The sequence below is a fragment of the Lissotriton helveticus genome, chromosome 11 (genome assembly GCF_964261635.1).
Source record: "Lissotriton helveticus chromosome 11, aLisHel1.1, whole genome shotgun sequence".
Classification (NCBI taxonomy): Eukaryota; Metazoa; Chordata; class Amphibia; order Caudata; family Salamandridae; genus Lissotriton; species Lissotriton helveticus.
This window is the reverse complement of record NC_136072.1, coordinates 786,175,932-786,201,693: the sequence shown is the minus strand read 5'-3', so window position 1 is coordinate 786,201,693 and position 25,762 is coordinate 786,175,932. Positions and strand designations below refer to the sequence as shown.

The following is a 25,762-nucleotide window of genomic DNA, read 5'->3' as shown; positions in this document are numbered from 1 at the left end:
ACAATTATATGAAGATATAGTAGTACTACTGTATGGAAGGCTTACTTGGTGCATCCCACCAGACCAGAGAGCCTTCCACATTGTCGCAGCATTTTACATTACATAGCTATAGCAGCTGTCAGTGCGCAAGCATGATTGTCATGCATGCCAAGACCAAAAGAAAAATGCGAAACTGATAGAAACTTGTGTGCAGGGTTTCTCAGGGCAAAGACTCATGATGCAAATTATGCATGGGACATTTTCTAACAACTGGGACTGTACTATGACTTTCTCCGCATCCCAGAAACCGGACTTCTCATCAATTACCCCTTATAGAGATTCATAAATTCTGTGGGCTCTTGAAACCGCTTACAAGACGTAGGGCAGGATTTTGTGTTGAACACTCTGATGATTCCTGAAGTTGCAGTATATTATTATCATTGACATACAACATGGAATTCTGCCAATTTTGCCTTTACCATGGCTGCTAGCATTTGATAAACTTAAAATGAATAGCCACTACCGACTTTATCACCACCGCCACAACTGGTAAATCAAGACCGTTAATACTTTTACTCCTGTGCGGATCTAAATCCAGATCATTTTTTTGTTTTAACGCCATAGCACAGACACCATAGATATAGCAGGTTTAACCATTTGCTTTGCTTCTGTTTTTTCAAATTGAAAAATTGGAAGCGTAGGCAGATAGAAAGCTAATCTCCACAAAAATAATAATAGGATTTTCATGTTCGCGCTATATGAAATATATAATAAATAGGGTAAAAGACAAAAGGCTAAGGGGCGCTGTTTTGACAGTTGGTGCCATTCCATTATGCACTGCATACTGTTGGGAAATTTTGAACACAGGCTTCTGCCATTTGTTTTGCCTATATTTATCTCCTTTTCAGTCAGATTTATTTTACTTTTGGCACGATTGAGCATCTTTTGGTGTGGCAATTCACTTGCTTTAACAGTTATAATTTGCATTGTGCTATCCAAATACGTTTTGCTGTCACCTCATGAAAACATTGCAGCAACAAATCAGCCAGCCTCCTGTCTAACCATAATTACTACTGATGCGAAAGGGGAACATTTATCAACCGGAACTAATAACTTTAAACTTGGCAGCTGGGACTTTCACCATCAAAAGCTACCATAAAATGTAGGGGGTATAAAGGGAAGCAAGGAAGCCAGTAACACAGACACTGATGAGAATAAAGCCAATGCACAAACTAAATGATGCATGAAACAAACATCAATTGATACTCAATGTACTTACTGACCAGTGCACCATTGTAAGAATCATTTGAAGTACACGTATCTGTTATTGCTGCATACACAAGGAGTGTCCGAGTTAAACAACATTTTACCAGAATTTGGAGGGAGCTAGAATGCATCCCAGACATGCAGTTTCAACTCCAGCCTATAACTAATATTGTTTTAGCACATCTTAAGAAACTGCCATTTGAACTGGAGCATGAAGCATTTACACAATATAATCCCCATTTTAATAGCTATTACTTCCTTATATAAAGTTACTCAAATCCAAGCTCTACTACTAGAGAACTTTATTTACAATTTCATCACAATACGGTGGGTGTGAGAAGAATCCTGAAATTCGTTCAGAAGGCAATATATAATTTTCATGTTACTCAGTCACTGCAGCTGCCATCCTTCTTCCGGCTGTCAAATTCACCTGCACATTGGAGATTAGGAGAGCTGTGATGAACTACACACAGGAGAGAAACCTTATGTGAGAATGTCATTTACCAAGGAAACCACAGTGAGATGGATTTTGCAAACAATTCAGATGTGTGTGGGTGTGTCTGTGCGCTCTAGAGATGAAGCTACAGCACACTAAAAAAAGAGAGGGCCATCACTACCGTGCTTAAGTATGTTATTTTCTGATCAGTAACTTGGACATCTGCATATATACTCGGTACACACTACTGTGTGTATGTGGTCTCAATAAGAAGCTCAAGTGAGTCACACAGTTTTATGAAATGTCAGGGCTCGAAAAATCTTGAAAAATGTACTAGACATGCAGGTCTAGTAACCTGCTCCTACTCTCCTTCCACTGCCTCGTCCATAAGGGGGTGATGCAGCTCCATGATCTTTGCTGAGCATGTGATCTAGAATAGGTTCACACAGCAAAATAAACTAGTTACTTCCTGTAACAATCATTTTACTGCTTGAAGTCATCTGTTTTCATATTTGGACCTCCCACCTTCCCTGAGAGCGAGAGCAGGTCCTTTTCAGTAGGAAAACATTTACCGAAATACCTTGTTTATACACAAAATAATTCATGGGCAATAAAAAAAAACTGAAAATGTTGACTGTGCAATGAAGCATGGTTGGTGTGAACTCAACATCATAATAGGTAATTGTGACTCCACTTACAATTGATGCCCAAACTTTTATTCTTACAAACCTTTCTGGACTAAACCACTAGGCCACAGAATATTTCATAAGCTATGAATCTAGAAGAGTAGGAAGCGTCAACATTATTGTTACAGGTAAGTAACTGGTTTCTTTCCAAAGCTGCCTAACCTCCATAGCTTTTAATCCTTTCAAAGTAAGCATCTTCTATCTTCCTGCAGCATACTACCAGCTTACCCTCTGAATAAACTGAAGTGCTGGTCCTGCAGATACCTGTAAATGTAGGGATTTTCCAAACTTGGCTTCAGTCTCTTTTCACAGGATTCAGATGTGAACTTACTGCCACAATGAGGACTTGCAGAAAAATTGAATGTTGTTCAAAAACATCAACCCTTCTGGGGCAGTACTCTCTGTCAGATGTAGTATTGAGGGTTACACTGTGCCGCTTCTGGACCAAAATACGTTTTCTCAACCCAGTTCCAACTGTATACAGAAAAGTTTCAGCAAGGTGACCAGTAGATGCATGTGTTCAAGTAGTAGTGTCAGACTACGAGACTCTCTCCAAATCGGACTTAAACTATTTTAAGGTTGGATGACCCATAACAAGCTTGCCTTAAACTGACAAAATGTAACCACTCATTTTCTTTTAACCCTGCCGTTCTAATAAAGTGGCATTATCTGACTGGTTCACCTTCCATTCAACTCCCTACAAAACCTCTTTGGTGACCAGCTTTTTTCAGCCAGCCACACAGCAACTAACTTCTCAACGCCTGACATTAATATTTAACTATTATTGAACATCACCCTCTTCGTACAAGAAAGCCTTGTGGCTTCCTAATCTTGGCCATCATTTCACATGCAAATTCTGTCTTCATTGGTTTCATCTAACGTTACATACAAATAGCAGAACATGATGAACATTCTTCCTGAATCCTTACCAGCACCTCTCCAAGCCTAGGCAGACCATTGTTGGCTACCACTGGCGTAGTTCACCAGTCATGGCCAAGACGTTTGTTTGACCCCATAAGAGTTCCTCGTACTTCTACCCATGCATTAGCAGATACTAGTTGTCAACGAATCCCGAATCCTAACACCCACCACCTATCCATTCCTGGGATCTTGAAACAAACCCACTTAAGGATGTTCACAGAGCGAGCCTCCTCCTCCTGGAACTTACTTCCCTCCCTCAACTCCTCCACTCTACTGCACATTGAGCAAGACTGCAGTTGTTTTCCATGAAAGCTAAAAACCTTACGTTTGCTCCTGATAGCTTCAGTCCCTTCTCCTTTGCGTCAGAGATTGGGAAAAAATGTGTGGATGGGAGACCGTTTTAATATCTGCATGAGCTCCTACAAGCAGCCAGTGATTGTTGCTCCTTTGGACTTAGTTATTTAATAGTCTGGGGGATAAAGGATTGGAAACCCCTCTTATGACATAGACCCTGGTATGACATCCATATTTTAGGAACAATAACAGAAACATGGTTACATGAGGCATCTCTGCCAGATGTCATCGCCACAATCCTGCAAGAGGAGGAGGCATAGCTATAGTCTATAAAGACATTCTTCAGTGCAATATAGAGAAGCCACATTTTTTGGCATGTGAAGTCCTGCTCTTCTCACTTGGCCTGACGCACAAAATTTATGGTCTCCAGCACTCTAATTTACCAGCCCCACAGCTATGCCAGGCACTGGTGCTGTATAATCCCTTATGCAATTTCTCCTTTTATAGTAAAATGCGCCAATTTTACTTTACTTGGAGTTCTAAGTATGCACTTGGAAGATGTCACCTGTACGCTTAGCCAGACTGTTTTAGAGGACCTAGGCGCTCTGAACCGTAATCTAATAAATTCTTCCCCCACTCGTAAAGCAGGTCATTTGCTAGACCCAATTTTTATTAACATTACAGGCCTTACTACAGATTCGCCTATTTCGTTACGCAAAATTGTTGCTTTTAATTTGTAAATAGGCTTAATAGTCCCTCCTTGGTGCCGCCTTATCTGAATTTGTAACCTCCCATAAAGACTGGACTTTTTACTTGTGTTGTTACACGGTCTGCTTTATAAATCAGTGAGCACAATTTTTTTTTATGGGTGTTGTCGTCACTCCTCGCCACTCACCCTATATATATATATATATATCACCAACAGAGTCGCGGATCTCTCTGCCAATTATGACGGCGGGCTCGAGTGAGGTCGCAAACCTCTAATAATGAAACGTTTATTCAATTTGAATAAACTTTCATGCTTGAAGAATCTGGGCTCCAGTTTAACTTTCCGCGGACGTACGAGAGTGGAGAGACGAATATATATGCAAAAAAAAGAAGCAGATACCTCTGGGTAGTTCTCAAGTTTAGGTGGAAAGTCTTTGAGCGTAGGATTAGCACAGTTCCATCCATGCCAAGATAGAAAGGGACAAAGTCTTTTGCCATGGCTTGGATGGTATTTTACCAATCCAAAGATGTAATAATGTGCCTGGAGTGGTAAAAGGCTTTGGCCATTTTACTGCTCGGCAGGGATTTGCTGTAGAAATGGCAAAAGACTTTGTCCCTTTCTATCTCGGCGTGGATGGCACTGCTAATCCTACGCTCAAAGACTTCGATAGAGAAGCAGACATTTGAGGTGAGCTCATTTAGAGTGTTGCGGGTATTGAGAGTGCTCTATACTGAAGCTGCTTTCCACCTAAACTTAAGAACTACCCTGAGTTCTCTGTTTCTTTTTTGCATTTTATATATATATATATATATATATATATATATATCTATCACCAGGATTGTCCCCATGGAGATGTCTCACGTGGAAGGGTTGCTGCACACCACCTCCGGCAGCAAAGGACACAGTAAGTCCTTATCCTCCTTGCTTCAATTCTGCCATACGCGTTTCGAGCGCAGTTTCGCTCTTGTTCACTGGCTTGAAGAAATATATATATATATTTTTTGTTTATTGGCATTCCTGCAACTATAGTCATGCATGTATTTTACATTGTATTGTTAAAGGCACAACCTACGCCAAGAGTCAAACCTGGTTCCCCGGGTTCAAAGTCGGCAGGTGTGGTGGCAACGCCTTAGCCTCTCTCCTGATTCTTTGCTTTTACTTGTTAAACTGTGAGCACATGCGCTTTCTAAGTCCCACTCCCTTCTGTAGCTGTCTTATAAATCTGGGACTTGCAGTCTTAGTTGACCCAAGATAAAACTGGAAAACTTGGCTGTTGTATGATCCTAGGTGGTCACAAACGCCTAAAACAATGTAGACCAAAGCAAAAGCAATGACAAACAATTGACAGTGTAACTCATAACCATCAAACGAAGGGGCAGTATCTTGAAACGTGAAGTGTGTTTTCTGGCTCTGGCACGGTAAACCCTGTCCTCTGAGTAGTGATGCTGGCCAACCGACCGATTGCTCCAAGCGTGGCTCCTTCGTATTAATGTCACCTGATGACTAGTTGTCAGGAAGGATGCCATGGTGCAGTTTAGTTCTCTTTCTAAAGAGTACGGGCGATTGTAATCGAGATATGTTGTTCAATTTATGCAAATTGCTGTGAACTTAGACAACTTTTAGAACGCAGTGGGTTGTGAATGAAAGCAGAGCACTTGAATGTGGTGCCCCAGATGATATACCTAAATATGGTGGCTTTATTTAGTTACCATTGCCCTTCACTCCCCCTCTCCGTTCAAATGTAACCCTTTCCTCCCCACTCCATTGTCAACATCATGAAGCTAAGGGCCAATCTCTGATCAGCATCTCAGACTAAGCGACAGGGAGCTACGCAGTGCATCTTAGTAGACCACCATAATTTCACGAGCAAATGTTTTTTTAAGTTGCTATGTGTATGTTTTTACATACTTTTCACATTCACTGTGCCCCTCTGGAGAAGTTGTACTGAAGCAGAAAAATATTTAATTATCTGAAAATATACATGCGGCGACACTCAGTGCTCTTTGGGGGTCCTCGCTGGTGGTTCTACCTGTAGACATCACAAACAAACAAAGAAGCATTTGCAATGCAACAGGTCTTGCATTTGCGAGAGTTTAAGCTATTGGCATTATAAATGATGTCTTTTATTTATGTTTTAAAAACCAACACATAAATAAAAGCCATTGTCATTTACAATGCCAATAGCTCAAACTCTCGCAAACGTGAGACCTTTTGCATTGGAAATGCTTCTTTCTAATATTACAGCCCTTACTACGGACTCACCTATTCCGTTACTTTGGTCTGATCATATTGCAGTGCTCTTTCTTTATACCTTTTCATCCTTCACCCTCCCCGGCAGCAGTTTTTATACATGCTTAGTAAGTACTCTACCTCAGCTAGTGAAGAAGGTTGACCTAGGTCAACCTGTGAACAATAACTGGCTTCGAGATTCTTTAGATATAACTCTACCAGCCAAATCTAAATGCTCATCTAGGCAACAACTCCCACCCCCTGGTTTAATGAGTCCTTACAGGCAGTAAAGAAAATCTGTAAGCAATTAGAATGAGCTTGGAGGAAGCTATTTGATGTGAATTAAAAAATTAAATATAAAATAGCTCGCAATCAGTATCATGTTCAGGCCTTTTTTTTTCTATTCAGAATCTCTCAGGCTCAAACTGACCCAAAATAATACTGCTCCTCCCCCTCCATTGTCACTGCTCCTCCTCCTCCATTGTCTCAATGTGTGGAACTTGCTGACTTCTTTGCTAAGAAGGTGGCAGATATTCAACTGACTCTGACTCTGGCTACTACTAGGAATGACAATATCCATCCAGGGAGTAATAGTTCAAACTCCAACTCCATTTTACCTTCCACCAGGGAAGAAAATCCCTTGGCGACAGGCTGCTCGCCTGTAAGACTGCAGTCTCTATTCACCTTGGACTATCTACGTCTTCTGGACTTATTGCAGTCAATTCAATAGGGTTCACCGTTAGGGCCTCTCCCGCCAACCAAACTTAGTATTTTTAGCCCACACCTAATGCAATTGGTGGTGAAACTATTAAATTCCCCGTTTACCTGTGGGGCACTTGCCTAAAGGATGGAAGCATGCTTAGTTCTCAAAAAGACCCCACCTGGAATCAGACAACTGGTCCAATTTTTAGATCCATTTCTTTGGTACCTGCCTTGATCAAGATGCTGGAAACAACAGGTAAACGATCAGCTCACCTCACTTGTGGAGGCCCAGTCCCATCCCAATCAGGCTTTCGACCCGGGCACAGCACCAAATCCACCCTTCTAGGACTCATGGAAAATCTTAGGCGGTTCCTGGATATGGGCGGCACAGCCGGGCTAATTTTTTTAGATCTCTGCGCGGCTTTCAATAGTGTCCCATGATATCCTTGCTGAAAGACTCCCTTAATTGGGTCTCCAAGGTACGGCGCTTGCATGGCTATCCTCCTCACACTCACCTCTGGACTTCAAAAGGGGTCCGCCCCAGCCCCATGCTCTTTATCATGCATGTCCGCCCTTTGGCTGTGTACTCACCCTGTTTGCATACGTGGCGACACCCAGATTTTTTTGGGTCGTCCAGGAGGGAAGTTAACTCTGAAAATCTTAACTCATGCCTTGGCCTTGTCTCCACTTGTAGGAACATTAACTCCTTAAATTTAAATAGTGACAAGACCGAGGTTATGATATTGGGTACGAACCCCCAGCTCTGGGGCCCAAACACTGGTCTGCTGCACTGGGAGTGCCTCCTGAACCCACCAATAAAGTGAAGAACCTTGGCTTGACTCCTTCCTTTCCATGAAGCCGCAGACAGCTAAAGTACCCGCCACATGTTTCGTCACCATAAGATTGCTTAAAAAGATCCTGTGGATACTTCCTTTCTCTGCTCAAAAAACAGTTATCCAAGCCATAATACTATCAAGGTTAGATTATGGCCGCATCCTGTATTTGGGGGCAGATAAGGCTGTGATAAGACTCCTTCAGGTGGTGCAGAAGTCACCTGCCAGGTTCCTGTTCCGCCTTCCCAAATACTCTTCTGGATCTGGCCTTCTTCACAATCTTCACTGGCTTACAGTGGACAAGCAAATAGATTTCAAAGCTCTTTGCTTCATGAGTAAATTTAGCTCATGCTCGCGGCCTTGGTACCTGCAAAAACTGATGGTTCCCTACAGCCCCTCCCACACTCTGTGTTCTAGCAATCAAACTTCATTTTACAGTCCCTAGACTCAAATGCACCCAGATAGGTGGCCGTTCCTTTTCCTTTTTGGGCCCCAGGTCATAGAACCGAGTCTTTGAGATGCTGTGCCTCCCTATCCACCTTCTGCAAGGAATTCCAAATCTGTCTATTTTAGTTCTCATTTCTAAGCTGTTCTACCTGTTCTCAAAGTGCTGGGAAACCCTTGGGGGTAGCTATGCGCTACATAAGAACTCAATAATCATAATAATAATAATTTATGGTCATCCTCTTTCATAACTGCTACCATGAGCCTAGATGTCTGCAGTGCATGCCCAGCCTCAAGAGGCAGTTTGCTGCCCTTTGTTACATTAACACAGTAACTTCCATCTACTTCGTCACTCTCCCGTCAAGTAGAAAAGCTTTTATTCAGAATTCTTTCTTTCCCAATCTTTCTTATGCACTAACGTCTGTTCACCCCCTGTAACTTTGGAAATAAGTTGGGTGACACCATCAGCAGATGCCTTGTGTTTTGTATCTCTCCAAAACATTAAACACTTCGACATTTACTAACCAAAATGTTTGACAAATATTGTAAAATTGCAGCTGCCACGCCCAAAACACGTTTACTGTGAAACTTAACATATCTGTCACAGAAAAAAGGTCAGTGATAGTAGATTGATACTGTAGTCCCAGCATCCTAAGAAGAAAGGCTGTTTATATGAAGCTAGATAATGTTTTATTCTTTGCTACTTGTGGAATTGCTATCTGTTTAATACATCAGTTATTTGAAGAAGATTCTCTGATTATTGCATAATGTACTAAATCTGATCACAGGGACACTAACAGAGCATGATGACAGACATGAGCTCGATCTTTCCGGTCTCTCCAGCCTCCGACGGCAGCCACCCTTCTAATTCCAGCATGGCGGCCGCGTAGCTAACTTTTATCTAATGGTGCACACTTGCGCCCGATTCACGGCCACCGTGTTTCATTTTTGTTTTTAGGGGGGGCGGGAGAGTTAGTTCCGATCACAGAAGAGAGAAACACACAACTGTGTATGCCATTGGTGGGCTATTTTAACATCAGGCAAACATCAGTCTAATCACGCCCTTCTTAGGTCTACTTTCTCTCAAACTCCGTTCCGCTTTCAGCTGCCTCGTCGGAAAGGTACTCCGTTGCTTTGGTCTGTTGGCATCCTCCTCTGTTCCGTGCTCTGCTGCTTCTGCCTGTTCTTGCTCACTCGGGACAGGCTGAGAGTCGCCTCTCTATCTGGAGGTGGTGATGAGGAAGGCGCAGTAAATCTCCCATGAAATGGGTTCCGTTTGCTGGCTAGTTTCTTTTTCTTTTAAAAGTTTTGTATAGCGCTAGCTAGACCCGTAGGTATCCGAGCACTTCACATACACATTGTGAAAAACAGAAGGGCCTTACATTACCCAGAAGGCTGACAGTAAGTAAGCAAATCACGGATAAAGAATTCAGCATGAACCATAAATAATTGTGCAAAAAACAACGTGATTAGCATAGTCCGTTCACCAACAATCCTTGAATGGGAGTCAACTCGGAATATTGAGGTCTGTTAGTTGACGTAGTTCAGGAAAGTATTTGTTAAGGAGATGGAGTTTGAGGTCCCTTTTGAAACAGGAGAAGGAGGAGTTGCATCAGAGGACTCCAGGGAGAGTGTTCCATATCCTGTGAGCGTTGCCAGAAAACGATCGGAATTGGGTGGTTTTCTTTTTCATTTTTGGTGGAATGAGAAGGAGTGAGTTCGAGCTTCTCAGGGTTCTGGTTTGACCTGCTCTTACCAGTTTGTTGTTCAGGTAGTTGGGGGCCGGAGAGTGGAGGGTTTTGTGTGTGATGCAGGCCAGCTTGTAAATACATTTCCCTTCCATGGGAAGCCATTTGAGGGAGTTGAGAGCTGGAGTGATGTGTTCAAATCTTTTTACTCCAGATACAAGACGAGCGGCCATGTTCAGCACTGCCCGAAGAGGGGCTAGGTGAGCTTTTGGAGTTCCTGTAAGGATGGCGTTCCCATAGGCAATTTTAGAGAGAACCAGGGATTGAACTACTGTCTTGAAGTCCTCATGGGGCAGATGAGGTTTCAATTTCTTGAGGTGTTTTAGAGAGAAAAGAGCCCTTTTTGCAGAGTTTTTGATGTGGGCCTCCATAGATAGGTTCTTGTCAAGGGTGATGCCTAGAGACTTAACTGAGTCGGATAGAACGAGGGGGCAGTTTAGGGCAACCAGATTCTTGAGCCACTCTTGGATAGGACGATGGTTGCTTTTTGGATAGAATAGGATCAGTTCTGTTTTATCTGGGTTGAGCTTTAAGTGGTTGACGTTGAGCCAGGTTTGGATCTCCGTTAGAGTGGTATTGTGGTGTTGGATGTCATCGGGGGACTTGATTTTGAAATAGATTTGGGTGTCATCCGCGTAAAGGTGGTAACTCACTCCAGCTTTTTTCAAGACAATTGTGAGGGGCTCCATGAAGAGATTAAAGAGGGACGGGTTGAGGATCGAGCCTTGTGGTACCCCAAGTGTTACCTTTGTTGGCTTTGAGAGAAAGGAGTTGATTTTAATTTGTTGCGAGCGATGCTGGAGGAAAGAGGAGAACCATTTTAGTACAGTGCCTTTCATGCCGGAGCGCTTCGATAAGGTCTCCAGAAGAGCTGGATGATTAACCGTCTCGAATGCCGCCGATAGGTCAATAAGGATGAGTAGGCAGGCATCACCATCATCTAAGGCTTTGCGAATGTCGTCCGAGACGTTGAGTATGGCTGTTTCAGTGCTACAGACTTTCCTGAAACCCGATTGAAAGGTGTCGAAGAGGTTGAACTTATCAATGTGTTTATTGAGTTGGTGGAGAACACATGACTCCAATGTTTTTGCCAGGAATGGGAGGTTTGAGATAGGTCTGAGGTTGTTAAGATCCTTAGGGTCGGCCCCTGGTTTCTTGAGAATGGGCGTGATTTGTCCTAGTTGAAGGGAGTCTGGGACACAGCCTGAGGTGAGAGAGGCGTTGATGATTTTTGTCCAGAAAGGGGAAATGGTGTGGTTGAGTTCTTTTATGATTGTGGAAGGGAGGGGGTCCATGGTGTGAGAGGAAGGTTTTAGATGAGAAATTATCTTGAAGACCTCGTTTTCCGCTATTAGCTCAAAGTCGGACCAGTGCGCATTGTTTTTTAGCTGGAGGCCGGTCTGAGTGGCCTTATACAGAACTCTTTCTGCATGGTCAAGGGAAGTAGAGGGGGGGCAGGTTATGAGGGAAGGGGTGATTGCGGTTTGTAGGAAGGATTGATCAATTTTAGAGACTTTATTAGTGAAGAAGGTGGCAATTTCTTCACATCGCTCAATTGTGGCTTCGATATCTTGAGAGGGGGTGCTGTTAGTTTGGCTTTTGACAATGCTGAAGAGTTCTCTCGGTCTGTTTTTCGCCAGATGTAGTTGGCTGCGGAAAAAGGACGCCTTTTCACTGAAAATGTGTTTTTTATATGCCTGCCGAGCAGATCTAAGTTGGGTTAGGCCTCCAAGCCCTTTCCGTTTGTCTGAGTTGATGCCGTTCATCGTTTAGCTCCACGTTAAACCAGGGTTTCGATTTGTTTTGCCTCTGTTGTTTGAGTTTGAGTGGAGCTACTTGGTCTAAAACCTCTGTCATTTTAGAGTTGAAGTGTGTAGTAAGGTCATCAGCTGTCCATGATGAGCGATGGAGTTGAAGATGGGGATGAATAATGGAATCAAGTTCGGATAAAGGGACTTTTTTGATGTTTCTGGTCAAGAGTTTAGGTTTGACGTCACAAATAGGTTGGTGGCTGACTGGTGTGTCAATCCTGAACTGAATGAGGTGGTGGTCGGATCAGTCAATGGGAGAAATCGCTCTCAGAGAGACCAGTTTGTTGTTGGTAATGATCGCATCTAGTGTTGCACCTTTGATGTGAGTTGGGTTATTGCAGTGTTGTTTGAGGTTATGTATTTCCAGAAGGTTGGATAGGTTCAGGACAGTGGAGTCTTTAGGGTCGGTCCAGTGGATATTGAGGTCACCCAGGAACACATTTTTGGTATCTGTCAAGGAGAATCGTGTTATCAGGTCTGTTAGTTCTTCGGGAAAAAGAGTACGTTCTCCAGGCGGATGGTAGCTGGTGTGGAATTTGATGGATGAGGTGCCCTTAGTGGTGAGTTCAACACCCAGGTATTCAAATGATAGGTATTCTGCAGGTTTGAGATTGGTAATCTGTATTCCAGCTTAGTGGATGATGGCTAGTGTCCCCCCGCACCCCCCCCTGTTTTGATCGGCCTGTCTTGTCTGATTATGTTGTACCCTGGGGGGGTGAGAATGTCAAGGATGGGGGTAGAGTAGACATTGAGCCAGGATTCAGTGAGGAAAGCGATGTCAATTTCTTCAACGAGCAGAGCTTCAGCAATGTTAGAAGCGTGTTGTACTGCTGATCTGCAGTTTAGGAGCATACAAGAGAGAGGACGGGGAACCTCGATGATGGGGGGAGTTAGGTGGATAGAGGTCTATTGAGCAGGGGGTCTAGGTGAGTGGTCAGTATTAGGGATTCTGCTTGTGCCAGTAATGACAGGGATGTGGAAAGGGGCAGACTTTTGTTTGGAAGCGAGGTAAGAGTCATTGATCTCATCTGGTTTCGGTCCCGAAAAAGGGCTGGCTATCCCTGTTAGGACTAAGTGTCTGACTTGCTGCTGGACTGGGAGGTCGAGGGGTGCTCTGGGGGGGTCATGAGAGGTGTATTGAGTGGGGCCGTGGGAGGTGTATTGAGTGCGATATGGGCAGAAGTACCCAGGGGGAGGGAGCACGGTGGTTTGGCTCTGTTGAGGAGGTTTTGCTGTAAGTGAAGGAAATCAGCAGTAAGGGAGTTAATTTTCATCTCCATTCTGTTCAGTTGCTGTGTTATTGAGCTGAAAAAGTTTGAGGTTTTAGGCAGGGGTCGAGACTGACTTGGGTCTATGGAGGGAGATTTATCAGGGGTCTGTGATAGGATGGAGTCCCTGGGATTAGGAGAGGGGAGAGGTTGTACACAGGGAGCCGGATTAGCCATGTTCCCGTTCGAGGAGTTCAGAGGAGGAGAAGTGGGAATAGTGTCCAGGTGAGGAGGGAGAGAAATTTTAGGCTGAGTTCTGGGTCATGTCAGAGAGATTAGCGGTGGATGTAGGTTGTGTATGTGGGAGTGCAGCAGCGGAAGGGGAGTGTGCAGAGGAGGGAGGGGGGAGAGAGACCATCGGGTTGGACATGTTGTTAGACCCGGGGGGAGTCAGGGTCAGTGGAACACGGACTGTGTAGGGGGTCGGGGAAGATTGTGAGGGAGAGTCCAGATTATCAGGGGCGGGGTGGGGAGTGTCTGTACGTCATTCGTCAAAAGAAGCTAGCCATGGAAGTTTGAAGCATTTTGATAGTGATATCTTAGTACTATAAACCGTGGACATCTTAAAAAATACAAGAGCAGAGCAAATGTTTAAGTTAATTAGAACTGCGTCACTGATAAGCCACTTTGTGTACATGTGCGGTTTGATAATCCCAAATGATCATTACCCAAGCACCACTCTGCTAGTGCGTGACTTGCATCATGTTTACTGGTGGGCTGTTTCAATAATTCTTATGGAGCACGCTTCTGTTGTGTCATCATGCTACTCAGATGCTTAGCTGCACGCGTTTCTTGAAATCCGAAAAATTGGGTAATTTTGAGCCACGCCGCTCACAGTCCCTTTGAGATTATCTGTTGCTCCATAAAATGTAGCTCACACATAACAAGCAGTCCTTTCTGTGGAAACAAAATATACATGAACATCTGCGTCGAGTGTGACCTATTACTATGCACTTAAACTGTGGCTTACGCAGTTTAGCTCACTAGTGGGGGTTATACTAAGACACACAAAAATCCGCTTGAAAGGTTTTTCTCACAGTGGTCCTGGGTAATATTAGTCAGAAATTGACAGTATTTCCAAATGTGCAATGGCCCAGACATCCTCTATTCCTAGTGATGTCCTACCTATAGGCCATTTTACAAAGGCACTATGATGTGTTTCCTGTGAAGCCACCCAGAAGCAGAGGTTGGTTAGTGGGTATTGCCACCCTTCACGCTTCTGTTTCATGATCATCAGATCACTTAAACTTCAGGCCAAGAAAAAAATATTTATTATTAGTTGTATCACATCCTCATTAAATCTACTACTGTCTCTTATAAAGTGCCCATGCATAAGTGGATTGCTTATGCATAGTAGTTGTGCTTGATTAAAAAAATATAGGCCTGTAGAAGACTAAAAGCCAGCGTCTCATTTATTCTTGTGTGCATTAAAAAAAATAAACACTGGCACATCCAATAGGTCTGACATTTTTCACACAATGCAGACAAATGCAATAAATATGACTGCTACAGTGCAAAACAAAATTAAAAACCAGGATTTATTAACTTATACAATGCATGGATGAAATGTGTGGGATGGTTCATCGCTGGGATAAAGGCCACGCTTGCTTGGGTTGTCTATCCACAGTCCAGTGTGCGGGGACTTGGGTGGACTTGTGTAAGTCATGTCTGCTCTCAGGTGCCCTTCCTGAAAATGCAAGCACTGTTCCTAGTAAATGTCAGGGAGGAGTACATGGCCGGACTAGCAACACTGGGCATTTCCCAAGAAGGCTGTAAGGATGGGAGCCGAATTTGCAGTGGAGGGGGCCGTTTTTAGGTCGAGCCTAGAGGCAGCACACATGCGCTACTCTGCAAGGCATGGTGTATTCTGTCTGTGGCTTTTGAACACACCTACCACATGCCTATCGCTTTTCATAGGTGGCTTCGTCTGCCTTTACTAATTTAATAGTTTTCATTGGTGTATAGTGCACATTTGTCCCGCCTTGTGGGTGTTTTGTTCCCCCCTGGCAACTGCCCCTTCTACACAGATCCTTTCGATGTAAGCCGTATGTTTTCCTAAACTGCACCACTTTTTCTTTCCGCCCATTCCTTGCTGCTGGCTGGCACGCCTTCTACGTGCCGGAGCAGTAAACTGAACCGTATATTTTTTGTTAAAGAAAATAAAAAGGCACCAGCCTCACTGAGCGTTTTAATGGGAGCAGGGAAATTCAGGGCCAGACGTAATCAGTGCTTCCTAGAGGCTGCTCTAATCCTCCGTTTTTGCCTCTTCCGGCGCGGCCTTTGGAGGAGGGGCGGGCAGGGTAGAGCCGGGGCCGCTATATCTCCTTTGTTCTCGGAGATCCCATGCGGTAAAAGCAGCTTCGTTCTGCTAATCTTTTCCCTAACTTTCCAGAGGCCTCGGAGGCAGGCTGGCTCACTGAACCACTCTTGGTTACTCAGCGAGTCTGTTTCATTTAGCAAATGTCAGTCTGTTCATACTCAAATGCATGATGACAAGGGGGCAGATAAGATGATTCCTGATTCTCTTGCTAAGCCATGGCCTGGACATTGGAAAAAGGTGGAAGAGTAGAGCCGGGGCCGCTCTCCAGGCTTATTTTTTAATGGCTCCCATTCAAAATGCTCACCTGTGGCAACGCAAGAAGCTCGCAAAATACAGCACTGACAGCTAAAGAAACAGGAAGAATCTTATTTGCCCCCTTGTCATCATTCATTTGAGAATTCACAGGCTGACAGAAGAAATGTCGCGCAATAACAGACCACGCATTATGTAGGCGTAAAAGGCCATTTTATTAGACCAGGCTGCGTAATCTGTACATAACAATAAACATCAACAAGTAAATAACATCAAACCCCCACTCACACTCCCCCCTCATTCGTTTCACCCGTTCCACCTCATCACAAACCCCTACAAGCTCCATACCATACCTTATTCCTGTCCATCAATCACTTGTCATCCAGCCTGCTCCTTGCGTCCTTCCAGTCATGCCTCTATCCGCCCTTTGAACTCCCCCCCCCCCCCCCCCCCCCCCCCCCCAAGGGATGGGTGTGCCCGCTCTTGACCCCCTGTCCCTTCAAAGTACCGCCTAAAGCAGCTCTGGCCTAAACTGGCAACGCAAAGGACCTACCCAAAACCGCACCTCCAACTGCCGGGTGGGTGGGTGGCCTTTCTTTCTCCCTCCCGATGGTGCCAGGCGCAGGAAGAGGAAGTTCCCATCCTCCCCTGCGCCTAAATACCCACCCCCTAACTCCTCCCCTTCCCCTGCCTGCCCTATCCTGCGCGAAAGACCCCGGGGGAAGACTAGTCTGCGACTTTGCTTCCCCCGGGGCCCGTCATTGCAAAATGAATCAGACTCGCTGAGTAACCAAGAGTGGCTCAGTGAGCCGGCCTGCCTCTGACGCCTAAGGAAAGCTAGGGAAGGGATTAGCAGAAAAGAGCTGCTTTTACCCACAGCAGTGAAAATTAACCTAACTTGAAAAAAATATGCAAGTTTGTGAGGCAGCTCTAATCACTGTACCTCCGACAGAGCCAGGAACTTGGCAGGTAATTATCTGCTGACTGCAGGAAGCTTGAGTCATCCACAGAGCACTGTCAGGGAAGCCGTAAACAGAAGCTAACAAAAAGAAACATTTTTTATTGAGTGCGAGGACTAAAAGTAACAATACAGTCTCGCCTCGCATGCAGGCAGCTTCCTCACCATCGCAGTAGACATGCCACCTGCATCACAAGTGAACAGTAACCCAATTCCTGCAAATATAACTGAAACAAGAGGCTCCCTCCCAGGCTTGCCACGGTTGGTTTTCCTTCAATAATGAAGCTTGTGAGACCTGTGCTGGACCTTGAAAAATCCTTCGAGGAAGTCCGAGTGCAAAAGGCTGGTATATTAATTGACCACCTGGTAGTAAATAAGATTCCAGATCCGGAACTCTGTCCCACTTGTTCATATCTGCTTTGAAATGCATCCAACTTTATTCTATTTCTTTTCTTCTTCTATGCATAGAGCTGTTTCAGCCCACCAGCCACACCTCCTAACCCAAAGACGTTCTCTCATCCATCCAAACCCCATAGGTGTGTCCACTCAAATCCCAGTCACAGGTGTCCTGCTTTGCTTCGCCTTTGTTGAAGTGTTCAGCCCACATTAAAATAGAACTTTACGCAAAGATTAAAAGAGGCAAATAAAAAAATTAAGTAATTGAATTTTTGTTTTTAAAACAATAATTTGGAGCACTATATAAATAATGCAATTGACAACACCTAATACACTTTAGGACTTACAAGGGCTGTTCAAATCATATATAAATACTAACACAATACAATGTTTACTGAGATTCAGCAGGTAATGAGCGGCATGCCCAGGAACGCAATACAAATTACAATCTGCATTTCTGTCATTAAAGCGTCATTCCTGTGCAATAACCAGAACTTTCAATTCTTCAGTAAACGCCTTCACATGCTGACTGCTGGTTCCCATCAATAAGTGAGGCCAGCACTGATGTAGTCGGACTGGGAAAACCTGCTCTGTAGGCCGCAGGTACCAATCAAGCCTTCGGTTTGAAGAATTATTCAAATACCAAAGCTGCCTTATAAGGCAGGGTTTGGAAGAAGAAGCTTGGAACAGATTTGCTCAATAACAATGCACTGTTCAAGCTCACTTACTCACTTACCATATGTATGTTGTGTCTAATGCCCCCAAACACCATTAGAGGAAGTGATTTGGACATTCAGGGTGCTCAGTGGCGAACACTCGGTGTTGTGGTGAATTGGCTTGTTGAGTAATTTAACTGTGCAATGCAAGGGTTTCTGCAGATGTCTCCATTTCTACAGTATGAAGACCACACTTTTTACTCAATAAAAAGGAGACCAGCTCGGTTGGAATGCTCATCCGCGGCTTCAATGTGTTTTCGCTAGCATGATTAAGCTGATTGTTTGTGTCTCATCCTTTCCACTTGTTTCTGTTGGCGATTTTTAATAAATACATTTTCACATATTTTTCTATTTGCTGGACTCTAATGCGTGTGTCTAGCAGGAAGTTTTTGGCGCGTGAATTAACAGTAGACGTTGTACCACGTAGGATAATGAGCTGCATGGCTAAATACTTATATCGTCCCAAAGGCGAGAACTATTGGCTATGCCAATGCTTGTTGTAAATGGGGGCTGGTTTTTGCAGCTGTGCTGCTATATTGGCCCCCAGTAATGTAATGAAAGCATTGGGGGGGGACTGGTCCATCAAAATTGCCAGGGCTGTTATGGGTTCTCACTACGGCCCTGCCCATTTACCTTGTCAAAAGTGGAAATGGGGATTATTAAAGAATAGCAGCCTAATGGCTGTACTCTTGGGGAAACACGGCTTTCGGGGAAAGAGTGTTGCTGAGTAATGAGGACGGATAACATTCAACAGCATTGTTTGGTAAGTCTAGCAGCCCTAATTGTGAGCTCCTTCAAAAGACATACTATATTGAGGGTTGATAACAAATGCCTAATTTGTTGTAAAATGCAGGATTTACATGTAAGAAAGGTAGGTTGGAAAAGGTATAAAAAGAGAATAATACTGATGTTTGGTTCTTCAAATAAAATATATTTTTTTAACAATTATATTTTTGTCTTTGGGCTTTTGCTGATCCTTCATAAATACATTGCGTGGCTGTCTAATCCTCTAGTAATTTTCACACTTGCTCACCTATCTGTACACTCTTGTTTTAGCAAGAGGTCAGAGCTTGTTGACGGGTACCTCCTATTTAAATCGTATTTGATCTTAATTTCTGCTAGTCGCTACTCATAGCCCTGGAGAAATTATTATTTTTTTTTTTAATCTATAGAGGCTTTTTCAACACTCGTTAGATTTTTGTTTATGAAGACATTGATTGGTAATACAGAGTGTGTAGCAAAAGGCACTTTACTGACACAGCACATAAGATTTAGTATTTTTTAATATAACTTTACCAACAATACCGTTATTTTCCCTTTGTATTCCAGATTTGAGGCACTACCACCCGGAGCTATTGGAGAATGGGGTTTCAACGGTGGAAAGCGTGATGTGGAGAGGGTACAACGCAGGAACGTTGAACTGAGCCAATACAGACAATATTTGTTTAAATTCTTTTTAAGTGGAATGGGTCAGAGGGAAATCTTGTAGGCCTTGCACTATGATGCCTGTTTTGCTACACCGGCACACCTATACCGGAGGCGCTTTATTGGAGCATTCCACATGGTGGCTTTACAGTCTCTGTCCACTCTCACTCCTGTAACATGGCGGCAGCTAAAACAAAAGGGTCACCCGTGGCACATGCTGCAGCTGAAGCTAAAGTGGGCAATTGTGACACATGCTGGAGCTGATGCACACTTGCTACTCTGTGTTTGACTTTTCATTCAGAGACAAATCTAGGCAGATCCTCTATTTATTTTGCCTCCTGTATTCTCAGCAGCCTGATTGGTGGTAATGTTGTGAACCTAGTTGTGAATTTCGTTTGCACATTTTTCATTTGAGCTCGCTGGATTATTCTTTTACGAAACAAGGATTTGTAAAATAGTTCCAAAGACCGCCCCTTTTTTGGAGTAACGGTGTGAACAAACCTCATTGCTTGGCTCTGGCCGAGGTCATCAAAACGTCCTAACCTGTCACGGAGTGGAAAATACAGTCCTTTGTATGAGTACCACCATTGCCAAATGTGGCATAGGCCAACTTAAGGTTACGCCAGTTGCAATTGTGTTTGCAAAATATTTCAATTAATTTTTTTAGGCTGTCATCTGAAAGTATTATTGGGGATTTTGAAGTCAAGACCTTGCCTGTTATAGCCAAAGGAGAGTGACATGTGACTGGAATGCATGTTAGATGCTTTTGCTTTATAGCTATGTTTGTGAACCCTGCCCCACTATTGTGACTTTGAAGTGAACCTTAAGTTGTATGTTATTTCTTATTGTACTGGGACTAGTTTGTGTATGGTATAGACATAAGAAAACGAAGATAATTTAGTATTTTTAATAGATTTGTCTGGGCCAGAGAGATTTTGGATATTTTGGGGTTATGTGGTAGATATACCCCCAAGTATTCATGAAATCACAGAGGGCATTGTTTTAGGGCAGATTACAAACCCTTATAGATATTTTTGTTTCCTTTCTATGCTAATTTTCGGACCTGCTTTTTAAACTTCTCCTACTTGCCCTGAATTTATTTAGGGAAGGCGCTTGCTGATTAATTCAGGAGTATGGCTCAAAATACTCATTGTTAGAAGAACAGAAGACTCTTGTGTCTATTATTAAGTTGAGGGGCTTAAGAAAGATGTTTGCAGTGGGGAATATGAGAATGAGATTTTAAAAAAACTGAAGCTGGGCTGAAGGGAAAGCAAGTTCCTGAATCATTCAGAAAAAATGTCTGTATTCTTTTCGGCTGAGATCTGCAGTAGCTTGACTTGCTACGCTTTATAGTCTGCCTTTACCATTAGCCATCCATCTATGACTGTGGCTTTGGGACAGCGGAAGAACAAAGTATTGCAAAACACGAGAACATAATCGACTTATTTTTAACTCATGAGCTTCCCCACTACACAGCTTGTCTGTAAATGTCTGAGGTAGCAAAGAGGTGCAGAGGCTTAACACTATTAAGCTTCTATGTCAGAAATTTAGGCAATTTCTTTGAACATGTCCACTCAGAATGAGTGATTGTCACCCACTTGGTTGCTGACCAAGGATACCCCTGTCCCTGGCATAGGCCAGTTACACCTTTCACTACTCATGATTGACCGCAGAAAAAAAGGGCCATGCAGCATCAGCCCACGCCCCCCCAATAACTGCTGTGCAACTCCGTATTAAAATACCTTCCCAGTTGGTATAAAGATTTGGCACTGTATGATGGGAGAACGAAATGGGAAGAGGCTGAGAGAGATGTAGTAAAGAAAGCGAAATTCGTGATATTGAGCGTTTGTGAGAAAGTGGTTTATGTGTGTGTGTTTTTTTATGGTGAATGGGAAAGTCGGATTAGGGAGAAGAAATACAGGTTTGTGGGGAGTGCAATGGTGAATAGAGAAATGCCAAGATGGGTAAGAAATGAAACACAACACTAACAATTTCAACATTGAAGAAAGCTGCACCTGCGTCACTCTGACCAAGCGATTAAGGGGAAATTGTCTTCGATAAAAGAAAATTGAGAGACTGGTCAAGAAAATTGGTTAGCTGCGTCTGGTATTTAGCAGAAAGTCAAGGTCCTGACTTTTTGACTTATCTAAAGGTGCATTTGTAGATCTGTGTTCACGTTACTTACAGTGCATGCTCTCTTTGGCTCCATGTTCTGGAGTGCATACAAGTGCCAACCCACCGCTGTCTTTAAGAGCTGTAGAACCTGCCAGCTTCTCTCCTCTGGGCCTCTTAGGTATACTCCACTTTCATAACAGAGGACACCTTTTAATTTTAAATGATATTTGAGCTCATTTTGCCCCCCCCCCTTTACTTCTGATTGTATAGAGAATCTTTTTTTAGTGGTTTTGTTAGTAAATCCTAGAAAATAGACTGTAAGTCCTGTTTCAAAATGGGTGCATTTTAAGTTGCTTCTCGGGTGGGAATCTTTCACTTCTTTCTGGCAGTAAGGGTCGAAGTATTAAAACTTGACAAAAAATGGTTCGATCGAAGAAGAGCAAAATAAAGCCAAAGAGGGCCATTTGACAGCTCCACTCGCGTTTTGCAGATTCGTGCATTGTCTACCACTTTGCCTGAAATGCCAGATACAGTCTATGTATGTTTTTGCGTTGCTTGACCACAATCACCCTGGTAGCTGTGAGCCTTGTAACATCCCTCGCCTTAGGGGAATGAATCCTTTGCCATTTGCACACGTTCAGCTGTTCACAGTAGAGCGATCTGGGTTCATTGTCCTGATTCAGGTGTGAAAACCATCTAGCCCATCTAGGCCTACCTGCAGCAGCTTGGCAGATCTCCCTACGATGGTGGGAGAGAGGACAGGAGACATTTATACAAGACGCGTGACATGGTTGCTTGAGATATTTTGGCACCCTTACCAAATTACTTATTTTCCGCCTATCTCCTTTTTTATGCACAGCACCTCAGAACAGTTGCAAAACACTGCGAGGTTAGTTGTTGGCAACAGGTACACACCGTTTGGTTGACTGTATAGGTGATAAATTAATGGAAGCAGCCCTGAGAAGTGGCGAGAAAGAGTCTCTCCTAACTGTGTTTTACAGAACATTGGCTTCATGCTGAAGGTTGGTTTTACTGGAGTATACTGCTTTTCTTGAAAGGGTAGGTTGTGTCGTCAGGTCTTGTACTTTGTACTCCCTTTTGCCTTTGTGAAACTTCTAAATGTCAAACGTGCCGTAGCCCATTTGTTTGGGCTTCCCAATTATGGTTTATATCACAGTATCTTCTTTAGATGAAAGAGAACCCTACATGCTGTGGCTATCTTTCATATTATACCTTTTTCGTGTTGAAGGGAAGGGCATGGTGTCTGGGAATAGAGATTTTTTAATATATTCAGCCTTATATAAAAAAAAAAGTAAGTTAATATATTGTTTTCTGCTTCAAGGCAAGACTTCTTTGTCTGCAGTGTTTAAAACTCTGTCTGATTTTTAAGTATTAAGGTGAAAACGCACCAACGTTTGCAGTGTCTTCACCTGCTTTGCAACGATTGGTGCCACGAGAGTTGCTGTTCTTGTTGTGAGCTGTGGAATTTTAAAACTTGTCTTTCCTTAGGTGAAGCATGGATGCTTGCAATTGATCGTTTTAAGATTTTTGTTTGCCTAAAATTATATGTATTTGGTTAATTTGCTTTTGCGTGAATACATTTTGATTTTTAATACTTAAAACCTGCGTCATACCTGGGCAACAATGACATTGTTTTTGTTTTCCTCATTGTGATTCGTGTTGGTTTTTATGCAACCTGATAAAAATTTTACAGGTTTTTTTTTTGTCGGGCAAGAATGTGGATTTAAAGATATTCTGAGACAGAGGCAACAAGAATGCCACACATTTGCAACTCCATACATATAGTTTATCATGTTATCACACCTTTGTCTCTAGAGCAGCTGAGGACGAGGTCTTGTGCAATGATGCCTACATGTGTAAGAAATTCAGCATGCAGAGAAGAAAATATGGACCACCGGCCAAGTTGTTGATTGTGAAACCAGTAGCTTGGGTTATGAAGATGGTGTGTTGCTTGGTCAAATTGTTTGATATGCCGAAAGTCACTGTATCTCCATGTGTTTTGATTGGAAGTGTGTTAAATAGGCTCACCTTAGTAGAAGTATCTATATTATAAAAAGCAGGACATCCGTAGTTGTTGCAAATCATGCTAATCTGCTCAGTGACACATTTCGTCCGTGTCCCAGTATCCGGTTGCGTAGCACTCCATATTTTCATTCCAATAGCCTGTCCCTTAGTTGGAGTGACGTCACAGCCTATTCTGTCCCTTGCCATATTAGAGCAACTTGGAGACCTGTAATATATATATATATTGGTAGTGTGGCACTGTTGAGGGCTTTGTTGATAGCTGATTTTGAGGAACCATTATTACCCTCTGCTGTGCCGTAGCAGTAGATTTGAATTTCAGCGAACATATTTCCTTCCACTCCATGTTTCACTAGTTTTGTTATAATCTGTTACGCCACTTCACACTTAATTAATGAAAGTGATCAAGCTTACCTGAGAGACTACACTGTGGTTCGTCGCAGCAAAGGTGAGCTGAATTACCTTATATGTTTGGCCTTGCTTCATCAGCAAGGGAGACCTGCCTATAGCACTTAAATCTTTTTATTCTTCAATATCAGAACAGAGGTTTGCCCCTGAGGGAAGTGGTCGCCACAAGAAACAGTGTTGTAGTCGAAATTTTGACAGCTTGGACAGGACTCCAATTCTCACTAATTCTCACTAACTATATTACTTTCCTTTTGTAGTACCAGACAGGCTTTTGTGCCTAGATATGGCCTAAATTTCATAGTCTCTGTTTTGACATGCCCATCTTGCCATTCACATTGTGAAATGTTATTGATGAAAATGCGAATTCTAGCACTCTGTAACCCTTGTGCACAGTCCCTCCGGGGATTTTCCAAGAGTTTTGTAAAGACACTTTATTCTTTTTAAGGTTTTGTGTTAATGAATGTTCACCTAATTGAGACTGTGCAGTTTTTGTACCATTCACCTTGTTTTTGTTTCTCTTAAACCTGTGGAATATGATGAAGCGGTCGATTGCCTAATTGTATTACTGTACATGGGGGAGGGCCACGCACCTTGATTTCAGCTTGCTCGTAATTTATTTTTGTTTACACGCAAAGAAATGTTTGATTTTGTATATTTTGGTATTTTTGGTTCTGACATGCAAATCAACTAAATAAACTAAGGGAATGGATGGAAAGTTCTGGTCTCATTTGGTTTACTGTGTTTGATGCACATCAGATGACTTAATTTGCAGCTGGTTGATGGGAGATAGTTTCAGAGGGGCCACAATACATTCTCCCCAGTAAGCAATGTATACAAAGAATGAGTGCAGGGGCCTAAGGAAATCTATAGATTTTCAAGAGTTCAAAGGATGGTTTACTTAACCCCGTGCCCATACTTGGTGACATCATTCATCATCAGGGGTCAATCTGCGCCTCACTGATAATACTGGGGAGTGGAAACATGTTGACCCTTATTTAGATCCAAGGCAGGTCACTTAGAAACACCCCATCCTCAGGTTTTAATCTGGCATGAGATAGATATTTAGTATAGCCTTAAAGCCTACCACAGCAGGCTCTACGCACCATTAAAGGTCCGCCCCAGTGTTGCATTCCGTTTGTACATCTTCACCTACTACATATGTGCAGACCTTTAAAGGCCGGTATAGGCCACCCCATCAGAAGGGAATGTCATAACTCAAAAAATAAAATAAAGCCTCTCAGGGAAACGTAAGGGGATTTAGTACTCCCATTTGTCCCTTTCATAGCTCCTACCATCTGTGCCCGACAATTGCTAGCATGCTCATACAACAGAAGCTCTAAAAGGAGACTCAGTCCCTGATTTTCCCTCTGCTCTGCCAAACTGCTTTTCTTAGTTCAGCAAAGCTGAGGGAGACTTAAGAGCTATGGGAATCAGCCTCCCTCATTCCGCAGCTACAGTGACACTGTCAGCTGCAGGAGGACAGAGTGGGAAGAATAGCTGTATGCCCTCTTCCACAGCCTTTGGCTCACACACTTTCCCTGTTGTTCAGTCCACAAAGAATGTGTCTGATGGTTATGCCCAAAGAGGTGCAAGATGCTTCATCTCCAGCAAGTCGAAGAAGCAAGTTGGATGAGCCTGTCTTCTGAGGCTTCCCATCCCTCCAACTTCCAAGCATGTGGGTGGTATAAGTATAGCATAAGTTATAACATCAGACTTCTGGGTGTTCAATATTATCCGAAATGACACACCATAGAATTTATTTGCAAGCCCTCGATGAAAGCATCAAAGAACCAGTTTCATTTA

General features: G+C 43.2%; 1 protein-coding gene across 1 annotated transcript in view; it reads left to right on the top strand.

Annotated features, from left to right (window-relative positions):
* Positions 1–24,674, top strand: part of LOC144791925 (uncharacterized) — a 78,631-nt gene extending 53,957 nt beyond the window's left edge. The window contains exon 4 of the mRNA XM_078666736.1: positions 19,298–24,674. Within this exon, the coding sequence (XP_078522862.1) occupies positions 19,298–19,303 (6 nt within the window). The 3' untranslated portion in view covers positions 19,304–24,674. The remainder of the gene's footprint in view (positions 1–19,297) is intronic.
* The last annotated feature ends 1,088 nt before the right edge of the window (positions 24,675–25,762 follow it).